The sequence below is a fragment of the Nelumbo nucifera genome, chromosome 4 (assembly GCF_055504915.1).
Source record: "Nelumbo nucifera cultivar China Antique chromosome 4, China Antique-T2T, whole genome shotgun sequence".
In the NCBI taxonomy this organism is placed as follows: Eukaryota; Viridiplantae; Streptophyta; class Magnoliopsida; order Proteales; family Nelumbonaceae; genus Nelumbo; species Nelumbo nucifera.
Genome location: NC_142652.1, coordinates 63791140 through 63815451, shown reverse-complemented (window position 1 = coordinate 63815451; position 24312 = coordinate 63791140). Strand labels below are relative to the sequence as shown.

The following is a 24312-nucleotide window of genomic DNA, read 5'->3' as shown; positions in this document are numbered from 1 at the left end:
TCAGGTATTACCCTCAATGGTCTTACACTTAACCTCTCATCCCATAATGATCAAACACTGCCCGACAAGAGAGGATCTCTCCCTCGATTGCAAGGTACAATTCTGCACTCTCTACTCACATTGATCATGGGAATTAAAACCTTTTGCAAACATTTTGAAACCATAATATATATATATATATGTATGTATATCTCTATATAAATATATTTTGCAAAACAAATTTCAATAGTTGAAATCAACTGCCGGCAGTTTAGATTTCCATCAGAGAGAGTGCATCCCCGATGATTCACTTTGTCTGACAAAGGGTTGATCCTGTCACTATAATCACCCACTCAAATGAATTCTCAGATTGTCCCAACATACCCAGGTTTTGACCCCCTCTAAGGATCTCACTGATTGGCATATCAAAGACAGCCTAATCTGACACCTAGTGTGTTAGACAGTTCTGTATGCCCTTAGCTTCAATCAGTTTGATGTACTTATGACATTTATTGTAAATGAATAAAGTGCATATTTGATTCTTGTCATGTGGTGTGTTTCTGTGTAATACCCTTAAAACCGGACACTTATGAGACTTGTGTTGGTTTAGAACGTTCACAGCCAGTGGGTTGGTCTGGGGAGACCTATCCTGATAAGGCTGACACTGATGTACCGCCAAGTCGGTTGGGGTGGCCTGTCTCTGCCACCAGGGTGAGACCCGAGGTACATGCAGTGTGGGATCACCTTGAGACCTTGAACCGGACTAGAATTCCAGTATTGCCCTGGACCTTGGCGATTAATGGGCAAAACTAGAATGTTACACCTGACCCCTAGACTCGACTATGGTACTGCACTAGGTGGCGGATTGGGCCATCTTTGATATGCCAATCAGTGAGACCCTTAGAGGGGGTCAAAACCTAGGTATGTTGAGATGATTCATGAACCCATCTGAGTAGGTGATCATAGTGACAGGATCAGCCCCTTTGTCGGACAAAGGTAATGATCAGGGACATGCACTCTCTCTGATGGAAACTAAAACTGCCGGCAGTTGATTTCAATCGTTGAAATTTTGTTTTGCAAAATATATAGTATATGTATATATACTATAGGCTTCTGAAATTGTTTACAAAAGGTTTTAATCCCCGGGGTCCATATAAGAGGAGAGTGCAGCACTGTACCTTGTAGTCGGGGGAGAGGTCCTCCCTTGTCGGGCAGTGTTTGATCACTATGGGCTGAGAGGTTAAGTGTAAGGACATTGAGGGTTAAACCTGATGGGCTAATCTTGCATCTGCCCATAGTCCTTGGGTGTTACAAGGTGGCTTGGCCCAATGACCACTTAGTGTAAGTGTTGGGCCCACAGAGTCCATATGATGGGCTCAAGGGGTTTACTGGGCTTTCCAGTGAATTCGGCTAAGCCTTGTGATAGAGGCTGGACCAAACCTTTGTGGCTGATGTGTAGATCAATGTTTGGGTCCCACGCCATACAGAGAAAGCCCAACTGGGCAACAATTTGGAAGGCTTAAGTGAGCACATGCATTTAATGGGCCAAAATTCCAATTCGAACTGGGCTAATAAGAATTGGCTTGAATGGGGCAAATCTGAGATGTGGACCAGCCTTAAAGGATAAGGGAAAGTCCCTATCCACTTAGTAAGAGTCCATATTTGAATATGATTCAAAACTAGAAACTCCTAATTAAATTAGGAGGGTTGATCATGATCTGTAGATTAGATAAGGTCTCTACCTTATCACTTAAGGGGATCAACATCTCCAAATAGGATTAGGAGTTGATTCCTTTAGGGTTATAAAAGGAGGAGGGGGCGGCAGCCTCACAACACACTCATATGAGATACAGATACAACAGAGAAGAGAGAAATCAGCATACAGTGAGACTGTGCCAATTTCTCTCTGCCGCCTCCTTCCTGCCGCTGCCGCCATTAGCAGTTCATCTCCACTCACATGGGAGTCATCAAGAAGCATTCTTGATTTCAGTTCTTTGTTAAAGAATTGAAAAGAAGCTGTGCTCACCTGCCATCCAGTGGGTTCTTGCGAAGGATCCAGTTCTTGTGAAGAACGTTGCTGATTCTGTTCTATCCTACACTGCGTCATCTTTAGTGGGAACAGTCTTTGGTGACTTTTCTGGGCATGAACACCTTCATTGGAGGATACTAATTCTCCATATCAGGTATTTCCCTCTCCTACTGTTTTGTTTCAGATCTGGTTCGGTTCTTGATTCAAGATTGATCATTGAAAATCAGTTTTCTAAAATAGGGAATGTGATTCCCAGTTGTAGGAAGGAAAGAAGTTTTTGAAATTCGCCCATTCTATTCCGCATTATCCGGGCATCCATTCGATGGATCTTTCCATTCCTTCATAGTGCAGTATCATAATCGAGTCTAGGGGTCAGGTGTAACATTCCAGTTTTGCCCATCTATCTCCAAGGTCTAGTGTGATGAAGTGCATAATTTACATACAATTTATAAGGATTTATGCATGATTTTTATGACGGTTTGTTTGAGTTTCACCCCATTTCAGCTTAATTTCAGGAAATAATTCAGGGGAAACCAACTCAGGAGAAAGAAGGCATAAAACAAAAAAAAAGAGCCAAATTTGAGGTAATTTATCCTAGCTAGAACCATGGCCCAGCCGAGAGAACAAGAGAGGTTCACTCGGCCCATGCAGCCCATGCTACACTCTTTGGGAGAACCCAAAGAGAGAGCTTAGCAAGAAAGCCAATTCGGCCCAGCAAAGAGGAGGCCCATTTCAGCTCAAAAGCAGCCTAAATTGCAGCCATAAACAGCCCAAATTTCAGCCAAGGTGCAGCCCAAGAAGAGCTAGGGGCGGCACCTCTAGAGAGTTCAAGAGAAAGGGGCAGCATTTTATAGAAGGTTCAAGAGGAGAAAAATGGTAGCAAATTCTAGAAGCTTCAAGAGAGGCTAGAGGTTGCAGCTTCTAGACTCCTTGAAAGCCTATTTAAGGAGGTCTCTTGGAGAGGAATGGTGTTCAATTGCCTAAGTTCAAGTCTCCTTGGTCTCTTGGTTCGAAATTCAAGGAAAGGAGAAGAGAGATAGCTAGGTGCAAGAGAGAATGAGCTGAAGAGATCCAAGCATTCCAAGAAGAGAAGAGGTGAGTTCGAAGGAGGAGAAGCTTTTTGAGAGATCTAGGTCACACTCTTACTTAATTTTTGCATAATTTGTGTTCGAATTCAGCTAGAGATTATGTAATTTCTCCATCTATCTTTCTTTCTTGCTGTAATGGAAGTTTGATTGTTGTAAATTCAATCTGTAATTAGTTTTCTTGAATCATTCAAATAGATCAGATCCAACTTTGAGTTTCTTGATTAGAATATAAATTGTAGAACTGATTAGCCGAACTGCTATCTTACAAATTCATATCTGAAATTTCAGATCTGTAATTTGTAATGTCTGAATTGCTTGAGAGAGAATTCAGACATTCATCATCCAGTATTGGCTGATCTGTTCTAGACTCTTGGAAATTCTAGAGTGCTTGAGAAAGACTCTAGAATTTCAGATCTGCTACTCAAGAACTGAATTAAATGCAAGATTAGAGATAACTTGCACAATTCAGTTGGTGATCATTCAATCTGAATTGATGCCCTTGAAATGTTTGATCTAATGCATGCATGAATGATTAGATTTTTGATAGAGATATAAGAATCATCATTCATGCATAGGATGAACATGCGCTTGAAAGAGGTTGTTCATTGCCTTGGAGTTTCACCAAACCAAGGCTGAATCAAATTCTATTTGAATGATTTAGTTTATCCTCTCAAATTGAATACAAGGTGTTTGAGCCAATTCCTAGTAGATAGTTTGTTAGCTAGATTTTCAAATTTGAATTAGATTTAGAATTCGGCTAATCAGATAAGAGCAGGCTGATATAATACTAGTAGTTGCTACATAAGTCCTCGTAGGAACGATACTCTACTCACTACTCTATTACTTGAGCGGCTAGTGCACTTGCTAGTGTCACCAAGACGCATCACAGGGCAATATTGGAAATCTGGTCCAGTTCAGGGTTTCAAGAAAACCCACACTGCATGTACCTCAGGTCTCACCCTAGCAGTTGAAACAAGCCACCCCAACCAACTTGGCGGCACATCGGTGTCAGCCTTGGTAGGATAAATCTCCCCAGATCTATCCAACGGCTGTGAAGATTCTAAACTAACACGAGTCTCATATGTGTCTAGTTTAAGGGTATTACACAGAAACACACCATAATAACATGAATCAAATATGTATTTTATTCATTTACATTAAATGTCATAATGTATATCATTCTGATTGGAGCTAAGGGCATACATTGTCTAACAATATATATATATAATAGGGGGAGTATCGTTATAAGTACTGATACGTATCAGAGGTCTATCGATACTTTGAACCATGGGTTCAATAGAACAGTTAGCAATGTTTGTGTTGATTAAACCCTAACAAATAAGAAAATAATAAAAAGAAATTAGTATATAAACACATAAAATGAGTATTCTAGTTTAATAATATCTGTTTTATAATTATAATGTCAAAAAATTAAAAATATATAAGTATTTTGTAACATAGTGGACAAAACTACTTGGCGACTAGGTGAGGCGAGCCTCTAAGGCGCCTTATCGCTTAGGCATCACCTTGACAATTAGTTATCAAAATGAAGAAAAAAATAGTAATAAAGTAAAATAATATAGGCATACCCAATTTCTAAATGTATAAATTACACAATATTTTAATATATAATAATATAAATAAAATCAAGCCTAAAACGAGTCAATCACCCTAGCTAGCTCGGCTGAGGCAGGTTTAGCCAGACAAGCTCTAGATATGAAGGTTAGGTATGGTTCACGATGAAATTAAAATTTGAGTGCAGGTCCTAGTTTCAATAATCACTACCTATCAACCCTATGCTTATTCTACCCCCACCCTCAAAAAGAAAAGAAGAGATAATTACTTGTTTATATAGGCAGTGTATATAATCTAATTTAGCTTCAAACTTTCTTTGATATTACCCAAAAAACACAAAGATATTCTTTTTGTTAAGAGGAAAAGGAATTAGTATGAGGGATCTATAATCTATTAACAGCTTTGGATTTTATCTTAAAAACCAGAAGTGTCTGAAGGATTGAATCTAAAAAATAAATTGTTTTTCGGTTGAAAAGCTTCATTGTTAACGCCACTAATTAACAAGGAGGAGGAGATTAGCTAGACCGACGATTTGACAAGGTAGCTCTAGCTTTTGAAGATTCTCTTTGTCCAGTAGAGGGCAAACCACATGTCTTAGGATGGGGCAATTTTATTCAAAACATCTACACTAGATGACAGAAGTCTTTGGGCTGGGTATTAAATTTGACATAGAAAACTAAATAGGAGGACCTATTATGCACGTGATAAGCCTTCAAAGCCTCTGAGACCTGAGCTGATCAGTATAATTATTTGACATGAGAGAAATTAAAATTTGGATTATTTTAGTCCCTTTTATTTTCTCACGGGGAGGCTCGCCAGTTGGTAAGACTTAGGCTCTGTTTGTTTTTCACCAAGTTACTTAATATATAACTTAAGAGATGATGAGTATCACTTAAAGAAAGGAAAATAAGATTTTTCTGGATTCCACATAAATCTAAAAAAAAAAGAACACAAATATTTTGATCATTGAGAATCAAAATCTTATTGACCCCTTCTCAAAACCCAACAAACTAACAGGCCCTTAGAAGTAGTATATTTAATAAAGGAAGTATGGCATGCACAATCCATGAGGTGAGGCCTCAGTCTTGGTAAATATATATGGGCATATATAGAACAGAGAGAGACAAGTTTGTATCTTTCACTCTTCATGTGATCAGATAGACAGGGGGACATGGAGAAGCTTCATTTTGTCTACTCCAATTGATGTAGCCTATAATACATTAGGTCAACCAAAATTGCCCACATCACTTCTAATCCCATAGAATCAGCAAGGGTTAATCTTAATTGTTAAAAGCTCTCCTAATTGAAAAAAAAAAGTGAAATATTTCAACTATATGTTGGTCAAGCTTTATCTTCAGACTCTATTCAATTGTAGAGGTATGGATTACCAAAGCAACAATTAAAAGCAGTGGAAAAACAGGAATTTTGCTGTGCATAAATGAAAACAGAGAGATGGGTCCTAGGTGATCCAATATCATCCTTGATTTTAATAAACTGGTCTCACGCAGTTCAACACCATGGATCCAGCAATCTACATTTATGAATTGTCACCGGGAATCATTGCTTTTTTTCTTCTCAACTGTTGTAGTAATTGAAGGAGTAGTGCGACAACATGGTGGATGATCCATCCCACAGTAGCTGACTAGCTGTAGTGGGTAATGGGTTCATATATTGAACTGGACTACTGGAGTAGGCCACCCAAACCCAATGAGCCAGCTGGCCTATTCTGACCCAGGACTGCAGGAGTACCCTAAAGTTATGTATCAACCCAATTCAACGAGTCTACTTTCTAATCATGATTCAAGTACAACTGGGTGTGGATTAAATTAAAATAGTCCAATGGAAAAAAAAAAGGGGGGGGGGGGGGGGGGGAAGGGGAGGAATAAAATGGATGAACGGTATTGAGTTGACTTTTGGGATGGGTGTGGGCTACAGCATATTTGACAGGTTTGGAGTGTGGAGCCCATTTGCATTCATCACTGCACATGTTATGTGAAGGACATAGGACGGGCGGATAGCATTATATTGCATAGTTGTACTGCTGCAAATATGTCTACTACCTTAACAGTGAAACTAGTTAAGTGGTTTTGGTTAGATAAGGGGATTAGGATATTTAGGTTGTGTGTTTGGTTTCGTGGGTGTTTAATGAAAAAAATGTTGTTATATTAGTGTTACATAAGCGTTAGATTTATTGTATATGAAGTAAAATGAAACAATTATTTGGTTTTGTCGTCTATCAAATAAATAATAGAAAATTGAAATGTTTTGATTTTTGTGCATAGGATATTTGGGGAAATGTCAATTTTTTGTTTATTCCAATACCCAAGTATTTCTTAAAACCAAATGATGATGTGATACTTTAATGGATTTTAATATGAGGTAGAGAGTAAAAACATTTAAAGTAAAATCCAACCAAACAATAAAAACAAGAAACATTTTAAAATAAAAAAATATAAATAAACATTTAAAATAAAAAAATACAAATAAACAACCTATTCATAAACACCCACGAAACTAAATACATACTTAATAAATTACACTTATTTGAACATTTATTTAACACACAACACAACAAACAGTATTAATTATTAATAGGTGTTCAAAAACAATGAATAGTGGGGGGAGGGGCCAATTTTAATTTTACCTATTCTCACTGTCTCACTTGTTTGGCGGGTTATAGTTATTACTATATTATATTTATTAATAAATAATAAATTGTATTAATTAACCACACAGCCCACGTAGGTTATTGACCTGCGTGTAATCTAATAGTGTTGCCCAATGCCCACCTAAATACCTAATCACTAATCTCATCTCCATGTGTGTATTGTTGGCTCATAGCAGTGGCTACCTAATTTTAAATTGGGCTCTTTGTTTCAACTTTCAAAGAGCCCTTCTTCTATACAGATAAGATCAGTGGTGCAAGTTAAGCCCACTCAAACAATACAAATTGTTGAATGCATGGCATTTCATTAATTAACATTGGAATTTTGTTATTATTGTCTCTCTTGGACAGGACTTTGTGTTAAGGAGGATATTTATCAGACCCCAATACACGGCCTTGATTTAAATATCCTAGCATTTAATAATTATTCTTAATTATTTAAAGGGGAAACAACACCTGCAATATATATTAGAAAAACAATTAAAACTGAGGATTTAACTTTTCATCTCTTTCTCTTACACACATACACTCACACACACCCTTTAGTAGTCAATGTTTCTAAATTCTAACATCTCTCTTTTCCCATTATATCTCTCTTTTTCACTTACATCTCTTTTAATTCCTTTTGGTTCTATGATAAAATGGATGTATGAATTAGATGGATTAGGTTAGGTTAAGGGCCAACCCTAAATATGAGCCCTAGCTTGGACCCAAACTTATGTCAAACCAAATTTGTCCACAAAGTATATAGGGTGAACCAACTTCTTCTTTATAAAAGTCTAAAGAAATCATTGCTCCTTTCTATGGTATCGGGTTTTTCTCTTTTTTTTTATTAACTTAATGCAGAGATGTCTCATGGATTGTTTTAGTTCAATAATAAAATGCAGTAAAAAAGCACGTAATGTGAACTTTTGGTCATTTTCGTTAGTTCAATTTTGAGATTGTTTTTCAACTTGGTTGTCGATTTTAAAATGATACTTAAAATTGCATTTTAAACAACAACCTGTATATCATACAAATAAATCACTAAGAGACAGAGAGAGAGAGAGAGAGATTTACTTAATATCTCAATAGGGGTGTTAATTGACCGGTTTTGGATTGGATCCAATGTGATCCAAACCTTATCAATTCAGATTTGGACAGTTCGTTGTAATTATTGGATTGGGCCAATCCAAAATAAATTGGTTCATATTCTTATTGGTCAAAATTGAACCTAAACCAAATTTCCAATAATCCGATCATGAGGCCAAACCCTTGTCCAATTAGGAATCTATTAGAACTGAAGCCGATATAAAATAACTTTTATAAAAGTACTTTTACAAAAACACCTTTAGAAAAATACTTTTATGAAAGCACTTTTATAGAAGCGGTTTTATAAAAAACCACTTTTACAAAGTACTTTTATGAAAGTAATTTTACACAAAAGCACTTTTACAAAAGAAATTTTATGGAAGTACTTTTTATAAAAGCACTTTATGGAAGTACTTTTATAAAAGCACTTTTATGAAAGTACTTTTATGAAAACTTTTACAAAAGCACTTTTACGAAAGTACTTTTATAAAAGCACTTCTACAAAAGTACTTTTATAAAAGTACTTATATGGAAGTACTTCTATAAAAGTAAAAAAGTACTTTTATTAAAGTGTTTTTACGAAAACACTTTTATGAAAGTACTTTTACAAAAGTGTTTTTTCAATACCAAAAGGGTATATTTTTTGTAATTTTCAGATTTTTTTCATTTTAATATATTTTTGTAATTTTTTACATATTCTATTTTTTTATTTAATTTTTTATATTTCATTCGATTCGGATCAGATCCAATCCAATCCATTTATATTTTAATAAATTGGATTGAATTTGGTTTGTATTAGATTTAAGCTGAGGTCCAATCAATTTGTAAGTGGGCTCACATTATACTGGATCGGATTGGAACAAATCCAATCTTACTGACAGCTCTATATCTCATCTTGGCTTTACATGAGAAAAACTGTACATAATGGAGACATTGTTAATATAAAGTGTATAAAAGAAAAGGGTAAGAGGAAGAGACGATCAGCATTTCTTGATTCTTCTAACAGATGATATAAAATTATACAAATCCCGAGCACCCACATGCATGCATTATTTATCTTATTCTTATTCGAGAAGCAAGTTCAGCTTCTAGCTTCTGCTTTCTGAAATCTGAATCACCTCTACAAGTTACAGTGGCGACCATTCGTTCCTTTAACTTTTTTTTTCTTTTCTTGTCTTTTTAATAATTAATTAATACACAACACAGACCCACCTATTTCTGCCATGTGGATGGGATCATGTGTGACACGATACTAAACATTTTCCCCTTTTAACAGCTGGCTCAGACGATCAAAAGGTTATGACCATTTGACTGGAATGAATCGATTCTCGGCCATGTTTATAGTAAATATTGTCTCATTTGTGCTGTGTCTAAAATCCGTTTATGAAAAATTTCTAATGTTTAGTTAATTGATTCTTCGAAAAACATTTTCTCAGATCAGGTCTTAGAAGTTGGGAAATGTGTGATTTGAGAACATATTTTTTTTATTATTTTTTATTATTTTTTTATTATTGTTAACAATATATACTGATATGGCATTAAAAAACACTTAGACTGCGTTTGGTGGAGGTGTAAAATCGAACTGGGATAAACTTCGCACCTGCTTCGATTTTGCATACATTTAGTAAACATGTAATTTTACATCGAAAATTTTCGATGTATTTATTAGATCGCTCGCTCACTCTTTCTCTTCTCCTTCTCTCTTCCTCTGATGAGAACAGAGAACGAGAACATGACTTGCGACCAGAACGAGAACAGAGAGGCAGTTGCAACACCTGGCAAGGATTGCAACACCCGATGAGAACGAGAACAGAGAGGCGCTCACGTACGAGAGCCTCTCCTGTTGCAACACCCAGTCACCAGTTTATGGGTCTGATACACCGCTCACCGCCGATTGCGGTGCTCTGTTTCATGGCCGACCGGTAAGGTCGGTTGTAGGGACTTTTACCTCGGTTTCCTTGTGTTCATCGTCGTTTCATTCACAGTACCATCCACAACCATTGTTTCCGCTCCCCCTCTCTCTCTTCCCCTCTCCATCTTCTTCTTCTTCTCTCTCACTTTCTGTTCAGCAGCTTGTTGGCTTCTCTGTTCTCTCCCCCTTCCTTCTTCTTCTTCTTCGTTGTCGTCCTCGTACACTCTAACCATTACACCAGGTGAGTGCAAAAGATAACCGATGATCTTCCAAAAACTTTTACTTGATCGATTCATCTTTTACACTTATCTGACGGGCTGTTTTACAAATACATCGGTGTAATTATGTGATAGTAAAAACAATAATATGAAATAGCAAATTCCAATAAAAAAACTTTTTCTGAAAAAAAAAAACAGCATATCTATGCAATACCATTTTCTGATAAAATACGTTCCAAACACCACCAAAAAAGTGAACAAGAGACAATTCTATTTCTTACGTTTACATGCGCTAGTAACATAACATGTGTAACAAGATTAAAAGTTGCTCATAAATATATCAATTTGATTAATTAGTAACACAAAATAATTTGATTTTTGAGAAGAAAAAGAAGTTGGGTTTTAATTTTCGATAATAATATAATAATTAATAGATAACATGCATGTGCATCGAAATGCCAAATGTAATCTATCATCCGAAGTATCATCTCAATCCATCTACCCACCACCACCAAGAGAGGTCCAGGACCTTTAATTTCCTTAATTTAATAATAATAATAATCAATTAACTAATTAATAAAGAAGAGTTTCTTAATTATTATAATGAATGGTGAGTAATCTAGAAGGACCTTTTTAAGTCTTTATTTTAATTAATATTGTTATATTTCAATGGCCATTTCTGATTTCTGACTTGAGGTTTTGTTTCTTTCATTGATTGATGAGGGGGTTGGTTGAAAGATTTTTCAAGGAAAAAAAAATAAAACATTCATGCATGACTCATGAGATTGGAGTATTGGACTTGGGTTGGGTTGAGAGGTGACCACTTCAACCACTTTCTAGAAATTGTTACTTTTTTTTTTATAAGAGAAATTGTTGCTTGTTTGTCCACGGCCCATTGGAAGAGAAAATATAGAAAACAAAGATATGGTTTAATCATATATATAATAACAGTGTTGAAAAGGATAATTAATTAATATGGGAGCTTTTCAGTCATCAATAAAGCTTTAGCTGTAGTTGAACTGGTTAATTTAGTCAAATGACAAAGTGATGAATATCGGTGCTTTGACTGACTGCTTGTGGAGTTGGGGGTCTGCTCTTCCAAGGCCCACACAACAAATACACTTCGGATCTGCTCTCACAATTTGTTCCCACATTCTATTTACAGAGCATCACCACTGTGTATTGAAAACATCTTATAAGAAAGATAGTCTCACTGTAATGTTTCATGAATAGAGATGTAAAAACAACTAATGGGTAGCATATCTGAGCCCCAACAAATATGCATGTTGGACCATTTATCATTGCCTGTTTTACAATTTCTTCACCCCAGATTCCATGTTGGATCGTGGAAAAATGTGTGGGACCAATTTTGCTTCTTTTTACTGTTTTTCCTAGCTTTCTTATCTTCTTTAGATAAGTGAAAGAGGTCATTAGTTTTTTTTCCCTCAGTTCTTTTTCTTTTCTCTTTTCTCTTTTAGCCTGCTATATGGTCAAAATAAGGAAGATCAATTTTAATTTGTTTCCCTTTTTCTATGTTCCCTTTGCAACCAAACACAACATAAGACAATATATCTGTGGATTTGGTGGGTAAAGTGAGAAGTATTTGTCAGGATCTACTAGTTACATATTGGATGCCTAATGGAAATGCACCTTGAGACTGTAATTACAAAGTACAAAACAGACAAGTGAAAACATTCCACTTACCCTTCAATCAGTGGATTTTGAAGGACCATACCTACTAAAAATATCTATCCACTGAAATTGATAAAAACTTATTTATTATTTTCTTTGGCTTTACATTTCAAGTCATAAAAGTTAAGAGGTTGTTTGGTATCGATGGCATTTATAAGATAAATGTTTTGTACGATTTTGTCTTGAAAAACGAGACCAAATCTGCTTTAAACATTTTGTACGATTTTCTTACACCTCAGTGCCATTAGGCGCCATATAAGCCAAACAATGAAAAATCGGTCTTGAAAATGAAAAATGTCAAAATTGATGTTTTTTAATAAATGGTTCACACGATTTTTGAGAAAGCCATTTATCTGATAAACGGTTCAACCAAATAACTTTTTAGGCATTTTTTTGTTAAACACATCTCTAATGCTGAGCTGACACCGTTTCTTCCAAAAGCTACACCGATACCAAACATCATCTAAATCAGAATATTTTAGTAGCAGCACAAAAAGTTAATACTTGCAAACAATAGTTTTCATATTTTTACTCTTTTATTATGTGCATTTTTGTTAATTAGTGGCAATAAAAGCAACTACTTTCTAAATTTCATTGGACTTTTTTCTTTTTTATTTTGCCACTGAACAAACAAAGGTAAGAACACTTTCCCTTTCTCCACAATCCAAATGTCCATTATGTATTTTTTATTTCAACATAAACTCATCATAGTCCCATTTTCCAATGTTTAGAAAATTGGACTAGATCAGCCAGTTGGACTGGCTAAACTGTGACATGGGCCCTCATCAGTTTGGTCATACCCCTACAACCATTATCATCAACAAATTGGCCAGCTGGCTAGTCCAATTAGAGTAAATCAGCCTTTGGTTTATAAAATTAGCCAGTTTTTTATCATTTTAATTTTAGCTAATATGCAAATTTGCAGAGGCGTCTTGGCCTCATTATTTTTGCCAAAAAAAAAAACATCCGGTCTTAATTTTAATATAAAAATTGAAACTAAAATAAAAATATATGTTATAACAAAATATAAATATATACATTGAATACATGTATATAATTAATACTATTATGTATATATTATGTTATTGTTGTTGTTATTATCACATCATCACATTTTGACCTCAAACCTCTGACCCGTAAATCTCTCTCTTTTTTTATTGTCTTTGGTTCTCTAAACATTGTCTATATATATATATATGGATGTTCAAGTTAAGAAAATAAAAATAAAAGAATAATTAGTTAATTATAAGTTTATAAGAGAGTGCAAAGGCTGAGCAATAAATATATAGATGACTTTATTGGTTGTGGACCATGTTTAATTATATCTCTTTTTTACTCAGGCATGGATGTAATATATGTTGAGCTTGTTGCAAGATTTGGACCATCTATGTATGTGTACTAGATGGGCCACAGTCTGAAGATGTTGAGTTGACTTGGTGATCCCGTATGATGGCCCATCTAAATCTAACCACCCATTAATGGAAGTGTTGTGTATACCATACCTTCTCTGCCCAGCTGCAAGTTTACTCGGGGATCTTTCGAGGCAATCCACCAGGTGAGGCGAGTACGACTCAGCCCCATAGGTTTCTCTTTATCGTGACAAATCCTTCCAAATTAAGGGCCAGTTTGGTTTGTGGGATTGGAAGTATAGAATCAAAATCAAAATGGATCATTCCAATTTTAATCATTTGGTTGAGTGGAATCAGAATTTGGTTCTCATTTCTAGTGGAATGAGAGAATGTCCATTATATTTGGAATGAGAAATTCATTCCAACCAATTCTAATTTCAAATCCGATTCGAGCCTAACTAAATAGGTTGGGGAAAAACTATTTGGATTCCAATTCCGATTTTGGTTTCAATTCTCTAAATATTGATGAATGATGATTACTTTACTACTACTTGATTAGATAAATTAGTAGCTAGATTTAGATATCTACTAAACATTTCTAACATGGGTCTTCATTGTCTCTCATAAAATTCATATTTACTCTCTAATAAAAACAGTCTTAAATCTCTCATGGGTCTTATTGTTTCCATATTTACACTCTAATGAGACAATTCTTAATGCTCCATTTGGGAAGAATGCAAATACAAAAGCTTATCTAGTATATTTCTAAACCTTGTATATACACTATACGTACTTGTATTTCTACTCTTCCCTAAATTTGCCCACCAATACATGGTATGAACTAATTTTCCTCCTCTATAAAAATTTAAAGAAATCATTGTTCCTTTTTCCATGGGCTCCCTCTCTCTCTCTCTCTATTAATTTAATATAGATTTGTTTCATAGATTGTTATGGTTCAATAATAAAATGCATTAAGAAAGTATTTAACATGAGCTTTAGTTATATTTGTTGGCTCAATTTTGAAATTGTTTTTTTTTTCACTTGGTTATTGATCTCATGCTAAGCACATTTTTTTAAACCAGCTCATGCATGAGTTTATAACAATAAAAGATAGAGTAAACAACCCGGTTTCATACACAAAATGAATAGTTAAATGTGAACTGATAAGTAATACATTTTCATCTAGGCTGCGTTTGGAAACGATGCAAATAGAGTGTGAATGCAAATATGAAGAGTGTAAAACGGTTCATGCAAATACAAAGTTGGGTTAGTTTTGCATTTACAAATTTACCTTATTACCAAACAAGCTTTTACCTGCAATGGATGCAAACAAGAATTCTAATAAAGTACGTTTTTTTTTTATCAAAAGCCCACTTGAAATACAAATTTACTTATTTTTTATGGATGTACTTTTACATCTCATTATCGATATAAACATGCATTGAAAAATATATTTTCTGTAAACAGGCAAAACTGAACTAGAGTGTAAATTTACCTTGAACCAAGATTACACTCCATTTACATTGTTTCCAAGCGCAGCGTTAGGATTTATAGGATAAAATTCAGTGTGCTTTATGTGTACATTACATGTGCAATATAAAATAAAAGTAAACTTCTCTATAGCATTTAAATGCATGCATATATAATTTATAAATTAAAAAAATATCGTGTATTATCTGCCTTGCATTTTTATTGAAACAAATAAAAATATGACTATACAGTATTTATATTTTAAAACTAATAAGGTTTTAATTTAACTTCATAGTCAAAATTATAGAAAATAAGCTTAAAAATTGCAGATATATGCATTGGTTTCAAGGTTGGGGGTGAGTTCATTGTTGTCCAAGCCTTATTGCAAACATATGGGGTTGGCTACATGAATACTATTTAGCCATTCTATTTTGTTTAATGCCATAATTTTTTGCCACAAAATTTTATGACACCCCATACCCATGAAATATAATTAATGGGGAGATGACATGGGTAATAAATCCAATGCACACCTATGCTGTCCTGTGTAGAGATGGTAATTTTTCCCATTCCCACCGGGTACCTGACCTCGGGGATGGGGGATTAATAGGAACCCCTAACCGAGGTTAGGGTTGGGGACGGGGAATGAAGTCCCTACCCTGACCCGACCCTAATTATATATATGTATATATTAAATATATATTATTTATATTTTTATATCAAAATATGTTTAAAATATTATTTATATTTTAAAAATTTCTTTTATTTTAAGTAAACTTATTTTTTTCAAAATTCCTGCTAATTAAAAAGATTTGAGGATTCAGGTCCTTGCAAGGAACCCCCCTGGGGGATGGAGGATAGTTTTTATTTCCATCAAGGTCAGCATCGTAGACTGGAATTTATCTCTAAGTCGGGGAATATGATCCCCACCTTGAACCCACCCATTGCCATTTCTAGTGAATGATAAGGGAGATATTCCCAATCTGTTCTTATACTATCTTGTGGTAGGGATGTGGAAAGAGTTTGTAGTAGAAGATTTGGGCTTGGAGGAGGATTACCCTTAATTGTGTAGAAATAGGGACATGGTTTTGTTTTTGAAAACAAAACCAATTATATCATCCGACACCCCATAAAAATTCAAATTTTCTGAAAAAGTAATAGGTTCAAGAAATATTCAAGTTTATTTATTTTTAAATTGTTGGCTTGTTTGATGTTTTTTTTCTTCTTTTTCTTTTTACTGTTTTAATGAATCACCCTAAACAAGTGGGATTCTCTTCTTGAGGGTAGCCACGGATTATTTAACCCACTCTCTATTATTTAGGGTATGGTCATCAACCTGTAAAAAAAATATAAACCGAAAATTTATTATTTTTGAATGCTAAGTAGGTTTGAAGCTTTATAATCCCCATCCATCCATGTCTTTCAGCACGAGGACGACCATGGGCAAGAGAGTGGTGCTGATGGTGATGGTGGAAAGTGGCTATTTATTGACTCCAACGGTATCTGCACCACCAATCATTCAAATAAAGCAAAAATAGAAAAAAAAAAATAAAAGCGCTCACTTAAATTTAGGGTGTTTCCCTTTAATTTTTGATAATAGCGGATTGGTGTTAGGTGGGCTCCAGCAGTACCACAATAGACGAGGGTGGTTTCATCTTTGGGAGCAGGAGCAGGATGTAGTTCAATGCTGATGCAGTTCGACCACACTTGATCGTTGTTTTGTACGAGATCTTCCCTTTTTCAGTGTTTTTCTCAACCCACAATTCACCCGTACACAGAGCTCTTCCACAAATGAAATGGCTTTTCTTTTATTTTATTTGGGCAGCTTCTCCAGTGCTCTCTTTGCAACAAAACCTATGTAACTGTTTCAACCCTTCTACTTGATTTAATTTCTTTTTACCCTCCCAAACCATTTGAAAACCCCAAGAAAGAGAGAGTCTCCTTGATGAACTCAAAATAGATTCATCATCAGACCAAAAAATATTAATAAAAAATTGAAAAAAAAACCTCGTTTCCTGCTCTTCTTTCCCATTCTTTTCTCTTGTCACTTGGGTTCCTGTTTCTCTCATCTCCCAAATCCTAGTCCTCTCTTCTTCTTTATTAACTCAAATTCTCATCTGGGTTGACTGTTTCTTCTCACTTTAGCTCTTATACAGCTCCATCTTTACATGTTTTTTTTTCCTATTTTAAATCTGTTGTATTTCCTCTACATCTTGGCTTGTTTTCTTATCTGGTTTCTCAGATTCCTGAAACACCACCTGGTTACCTTGGCGACGATGTTTCATTTGAAGCCCTTTCCACCCTTCGATCTGTTTGCTGTGCCGCCCGATCCGGAGCTCCATTGACGTCCAAGGATCCTTCAAGAGGTCAGATGGAGTCTTTCACTTTCTATCATTATTGCTCTATACATCTGCTTTATATGTGCTTTTAGTTTATCGGAGAATCGGTAAACCTACAGAAATACACGAGGAGGTCTTGGTTCAGTTGTAATGGAGAAGCTAAGAGTGTTCTTGGCCTTGGTTTCATAATGTTTTAGTTTGATATATTGATGATGCATAATCACCAGAACACCCACCAGGCAGAGGGATTTGTTGGGTTTCCTCTGTTTCCTTTAAGCTACTTTCCGTTGTACCTGCTCATGGTGCAAAGCCACAGAAATCTTCCATTCCGGAGGTCTCCTATCTAGTTTGGTCCGTGATGGGGAACAGCACTTCCCGCGTGGTGAGGTGCTTTGTTCCAGTTGATAGCGGAAAAGGTGGGGTTGATTTAGAGTTCTTAGAGCCACTGGATGAAGGATTAGGCCATTCCTTCTGCTATGTAAGGCCGATGATTCTTGACTCTCCTGCCATAACCCCGTCGAATTCAGAGAGGTTCACGGTTGATTCTAGTACGCTTGATTCTGAAACACTAAGTGGGTCGTTTCGCCATGAGAATGTAGAAGACCAATTGGGTTTACAAAAGCCCAACCGGGGGTTTCCTGAAACAACATTCAAAACAATATCGGGGGCTTCCGTGAGTGCCAATGTCTCTACAGCTCGTACTGGAAATCAGAGTGCACTTTTTGCGAGTGATGCACAAGAGCCTGCTGCATCATTTGAGGGCACTTCTTCCTTTGCAGCGATACCCCTGCAGCCGGTGCCTCGGGGCTCAGGGCCTTTAAATGGATTCATGTCGGGACCTCTGGAGAGAGGTTTTGCTTCTGGTCCTTTGGAAAAGGGAGGTGGGTTTATGTCCGGGCCAATTGAAAGGGGAGCCTTCATGTCAGGTCCTCTAGACGGTGCAGATAAAACCAACTTCTCAGCACCACTTGCTTATGGTCGTAGAAAGCCAGGTCTTGGGCGTTTAATGAGGAGCGTAAGTAGACCCATGAGGAGTGCCCTCTCTCGGACCTTCTCAAGACGATCGGTGGGCTCTGGGTGGATGCAACGTTTTTTCTTGCATCCAGTTACTCAATTTGTCTGGCACTCCAAGGAGACAAAGTTTCGACAGGAAGGTCCAAGAAACTGTGTCGAGGTAGGCCTATCAGAAGGCGAGTATAGGAATACCCGCAACTTGCAATGGGCTCATGGCAAGGCTGGAGAAGACAGGGTTCATGTTGTGCTGTCTGAAGAGCAGGGATGGTTGTTTGTTGGGATATATGATGGCTTTAGTGGCCCAGATGCACCAGATTTTCTTATGGGCCATCTTTATAAGGCTATTGACAAGGAAATGGAAGGATTGCTTTGGGATTATGAGGATAAACCTGTAAGTGACCAACCAAATTCCCAACTTCTTGATGCCGGAAATGCTGCAGCTTCTTCAGAATCCAGGGAAGAGGATCATCCAAAACATCAAGTGCATGAACAAGTTGTTTGTGGTAATTCAGAGCTTGATCCTAGAACTATAAAGGCCCAACCATCTAACAATGAGATAATTGAGGAAAAAGATGCGACCATGGAAATCATTGAACTGCAGGCAGATAAGAAAAGGAGTGAAGATTCAGATGCAATGCCATCTATTTCAGGCATAGAATCGGATTCCATTATGAATGGAAAAATAGCTGGTCAAGGTAGGAAAAGCAAGAGGCTTTATGAACTACTTCAGTTGGAAAGCTGGAATCTTGAAGGTTCTACCTTGGCCTTGGAGACTGGAAACTGGAAAAATGGTTTGCACAATTTGCAAGCAAGTGCAGATGGATTGTATTCAAGAGAGGCCTTATCACAAGCACAGCTTCTATCAACCTTGGTGAATCCCAAAGGAGAAACTTCTACTTGTCTGGCAGAAGATACTAGTACTTCCCGGGAAGATGGTGGGGTTATTGGGTTGGAATCTGAGCAAGATGCTATGGCTTCGTGTTCTTTTTCAGAACAAAGGCAGGGGACAAGAAAGTCTGTAATTGGGTCAAAGATAAAAAGAATGTACAGAAAGCAGAAGTCATTGCGTAAGAAGCTGTTCCCTTGGAGTTATGATTGGCATAGAGAAGAGATTCATGTGGATGAGCGAATAGCAGAACCAGTGGGGCCCATGAGGAGATGCAAGTCAGGGCTTGTTGATCATGATGCAGTTTTGAGGGCAATGTCTCGAGCACTTGAAACCACTGAGGATGCTTACATGGAAATGGTGGAGAAGGCACTTGACAAAAACCCAGAGCTTGCTCTGATGGGATCCTGTGTTCTAGTAATGTTAATGAAGGATCAGGATGTCTATGTGATGAACCTTGGTGATAGCCGTGTGATTTTAGCACAAGAGAGGCCAAATGATCGCCACCCGAATCCAAATATTCTGAAGGATGATGTAAGGCATCGGAACAGATCAAGGGAATCACTTGTACGTGTGGAGCTGGACAGAATATCAGAGGAGTCTCCAATGCATAACCAGAACAGCCAAATCAACAAAATCAACAAGAATAAAGAGATATCTATTTGCAGATTAAAGATGAGGGCTGTTCAACTTTCTACTGATCATAGCACAAGTATTGAGGAGGTATTATAAAACTTTCCTCTTTTTCATTTTCTTACAGTAGTCCTGATTTTGCTTGAAAATGTTAATTGATTGTGAAACATATACAAGAACTCAACACTAATTATGTTCTTTTTTGACCTTAAGGCTAGTGCTTTTCTTTCGGTCACTTAAAATGCAATAGTGTTAGAATTTAGAAATCCATAATTAGATGCCATTATGCCATGGAAGTATAATTTGACATATTTGGACTGGATACTTAGTGTTGGCTTCTGTATAGCATTGCATCGACCTTATGGTTTCAGTTAGTTTTACTTGAACAAAGAAGAGAACAGATCCTTCTCATGGATTTGATTTGGTACATGTCATCACAATTGCAGGTTGTATACTGATATTTGATGGTGGCACTATAAGAATTTTCTTACATGGATTTGACCAAACAGGCATGGGTCGGCACATTTACGTGTCAGGGCACTAGAAGCATTTTTCTTGCTTCTTGCAGATACCTTTTGAAACAGTTGTTTCTTCACATATTTGGAATCTGTTGGCAGCACCAGTTTACAAGGATTCACTGAATAATGCTTAGTCTTTGGGGCATTTTTAAATACTGATATCCAATTTTGATCTTTGTTGTCCCCGTAAGTTAAGTAACCTAAGTGCATTCATGGGAGTTCATATTTCTAATTAGACAAGGTACTGAGGTCAAAGCTGTTATGCTGATGTCTACTTTGCTAGTACGCACATCTGTGAGTCCAGGGTTTGGGACATTTTTTTGTTGTCTTTTTCCTTGATTTTTTTTCCAACTTTATACATTTTCTTGTCATCAAGAGAATGAAATTTATATTAAGGGAAGATGTCTGGAAAAGATCCTGGGGTTCCACACTACTATTTTGTTCAGCTGGAAGATGTCCAAGTCAGCCTTTGAGCAGTGTTTTAAAAGGCACACCTCAGGCATGCCTAGGTGCACCATGTGCCTTGCGCCCTTGCCTGGATCAAGGCACAATTTCCTTTCAAAAGGTGTGTGCCTGATGTGCCTTGTGACTCAGCCCAGGTATATGGGTTTTCTACATATTCCTTTTTGTTTCTGTTTTTTTTTTTTTTTTGTTTTTGTAGAATCTTATATTCTTTACTGTTTTGTAATGGTTTATCAACTTCTAAATTATCTTTTATTGCTGTTTGTGCACTAGTAATGGTCTATTAACTTCTGAAATAAACAAAAAAAGAACCTTTTAAATACCTGAAACCTCAGTTCCCTCATAATGGGGAGGGACAGATGTATGCAGCCTTATCCCTGCAGATACACAGAGAGACTTTTTCCAAGATTTGAACCCTGATCACCCAGGTCTCAATGGAGCAACCCAACCTTTGCGCCAACGCCTACCCTCCTTTCTATATACGGGTCAAGCATTTAGGTGAGAGGTAATTCCCCAAACCCCTGCATACACTTGTTTGGGCTTGCCTCAAGGGGTCTTTATAATGGAGGCTGAGGGCCAATCTTCAAAGATTAGGAAAACAAGATGTTTAACATCACACTGGCTACCTGAAGTATGCAACTAGGAGATAAATAACCACATTGAAAGTTTCACAGGTTTGAATTGTTTTGTGCTTGAAGCACTTTGGTATGATCTACATATGTTTGCTTTCACTTTGACATTTTTTACTTTGAATATATTTTATATGTCATGCTTTATGTTTTTTAATTTGAGCCAGTAGGTTTTTTAAACCATTTAATTTCTTTTAAAATTCAATTTTGCATTTTTATGTATTATTGCATTTTTTTTTTAACTTTTTGATTTTTTTTTCAAAAGTTTGCACCTCACCTTGTGCCCTGTGCCTCGGGTGCCAAAATCCCCTTATGCTGTTTTTGCACCTTGCACTCTTAAAACATTACCTTTGAATTGCTTACCTCTTCAATTGGGGATGTATATCAGATGATTTATATGGGTAGAGAGGATGCTGATCTTATGCTTGGCAAAAGATGATCAATCTGAATGGAGGTCTTATGAACCAAAAGCAAAAAAGTCTGTGCATGTAGTTCCTGCTAATGATAAACAAGTAGATGTAGTCTCCCCTGAGCTAGGATCAAATCCCATATTCGCCCTCCCTGGTTCTCTCCCCAAAATGTGCCTGAAAAACATGAGAAGAAAGGGCTGAAGCTCTAGGAGTAAATTGTGAAAAACTTAAAATAGCTTAGCTTTGTCGCTGTGATTTAAAAGGTGTGACTAGGTGCTCAGGTGAGGTGCATTTTAAGGTATGTGCCTCGCCTAGGCCTTAGGCACGGCACTTTCAAAAGGTAAGCACCTGGTGCTTCAGCACAGGTGTGTGCCTTTTTTTATTTTTTGTGATTTTTGTTGCCTTGAGGGGTTTGGTACAAAGGTGGCTCGTAGAATTAGGAAAACACGATGTTTTACACCAGATTAGCTATTTGAAGTATTGCAATTGAAGAAAAAAGAGATTTTGGGTTTTACATGCTTGAAAATGTTTTATATGCTTGATTTTGTTTTTAAGTTTTATTTTGAATACGATTTACATGTTATGTTTATGTATTTTAATTTAGATAATAGGTTTTTTAAAACATTTATTTTAAAATTGAAGTTTATATTTTTATTACATTTATTTTGGTTAAACTGAGCTGAATTGATCTTTTCACGAGTCGAGCGTGAATAGCTAGTAAAAAGCTCAATTTGTTTCCACCCTTACATCTTGCCCCAACAATGTAAATAAGTGCTCCCAAATCCTCACAAGTGGGGAGAGGAGACAAGCAGATGAAGAGTGGTGTAACCAAAATGGCAATACAAACACCTTTTACCTACAAAATGAAAACTAGGAAAAAGAAAAGCTACCTCAAATAGGCAGAAAACATAACAATCAAGGTAACAAATTACACCAACATACTATCCTGGAATGTCAGATTCCCAGGACAACAGACTCATCTGGGTTCACCCTAGCAAGTCTAACTGCTAATAAGTTGGCAAACCTATGAATTCGTTAGAATGAGTTGTTCACTGTTGTGACCAAGGCTCTTGATTATGTTTCCCTGATTGAATGTCTTAAGCTCTGTGTTTGCATCTGCGAAAAAAGTAAGGTATTGCATTAAAATCTCAATGGAACAAGCACGCATAAAGATATTCAGCATGCCGAAATAAGGTATTGCATTAAAATCTCAAGGGATGCATTGAGATCCACAAAAAGAGAAGCAACAATTTGTTTATTAAGCATGCCGAAGTGATTAACATAAAACAAGGATGAGGATATGACTTCTCTGAACTCCTCTTAACAGACAATCAGGAAAGAACTGTGCTAATAACCTTCCTGAGAACAGCTTCATGAGCTGAGGCCTGAGGGCTTATTTAGATATTCTGCTATTTATTTCAGAAAAGAAAACCATAGGGTCTAATTTTGGAATGTAGAACTAGTACAAGCAAGCTCATTGCAGACCATATAGAATTACAACTTTTGAGAATGTCCTTTGGAGATATCCCTCACAGGACCAGGCAATCCCCAGTTCAAAGTCTTTATTCACTCCCACCGTAGCCAACATATCTGCTAGGTCTTTTCCTGACCTGGGAATCCATTAGTACAAGTGGTTCATTTTGGATACTAGTAGTTTGATCTACATTTTAATGGAAGTCAGTTGGTGAAAGACTCTTGGGGAATGTTCTACTCTAGAAACCCATAACATATGTAGATATCTGGAGAGCATAGGAAAGTGTTTTTTATTAGTAGGTAACCCGAGAACGATGAGTGTGCTTTGGAGTACCTAGGACTTCTATTAGGGGGGAACCTGAGAACAATAGACTTCTAGAAACTTGTGATGGAGGAATTTACAAGTTGGCATTGCGGAAAAGAAACTGCATTTCAATGGGTAGAAGAATAACTTAATTAAATCCAGAATGGCTAACTTACCCATTTACTACTTGTCTACCTTTTGTATTCTAGTTAAAGTGGCCAAGCAACTAAAAAACACATGAGGGACTTCTTGTGGGAATTGGGGGAAGAAAGAAAGAATCACTTGGTTAAATGGGAAAAAGTTACCAAACTGAAGGAGCAAGGTGGTTTAGGAACTGAAAACCTGATTCATAGGAATTAGGTTCACTACTCTGTAACTTCCCCTTGGAAATCAATTCAAGAGGTACTCCTGATCTTTCTTAATTTTACTCACTTTGATGTGAGTTGTGGGAACAGAGTCCTCTTCTGGGAAGATCTTTGGGTAGGTGAGGCTCCCCTCAAATTGCAATTCCCTTTACTTTATACACTCTCTAACTATAAATTTGAACCTGTGTCAAAATTTGGGGTAGCCTCCCACTTAGGGTTACATTGGGACTT

The 24312-nt window shown here is 36.6% G+C and overlaps 1 protein-coding gene and 1 pseudogene across 3 annotated transcripts in view; both read left to right on the top strand.

Annotated features, from left to right (window-relative positions):
- LOC148800628 (uncharacterized) overlaps window positions 1-17538 on the top strand; it is a 28723-nt pseudogene extending 11185 nt beyond the window's left edge.
- POL (Protein phosphatase 2C family protein) overlaps window positions 16824-24312 on the top strand; it is a 55795-nt gene continuing 48306 nt past the window's right edge. For 2 of the 3 annotated variants that reach the window (XR_016085829.1, XM_010249331.3), the window contains exon 1: window positions 16824-20010. Coding sequence is in view for 1 of the 3 variants with exons in the window: in XM_010249331.3 (XP_010247633.1) it covers window positions 17746-20010 (2265 nt within the window). In the remaining 2 variants the exon portion in view is untranslated. Of the gene's footprint in view, window positions 20011-20366; window positions 21038-24312 lie in introns of all 3 variants that reach the window. The other variant, XR_734131.3, reaches the window with a different exon arrangement.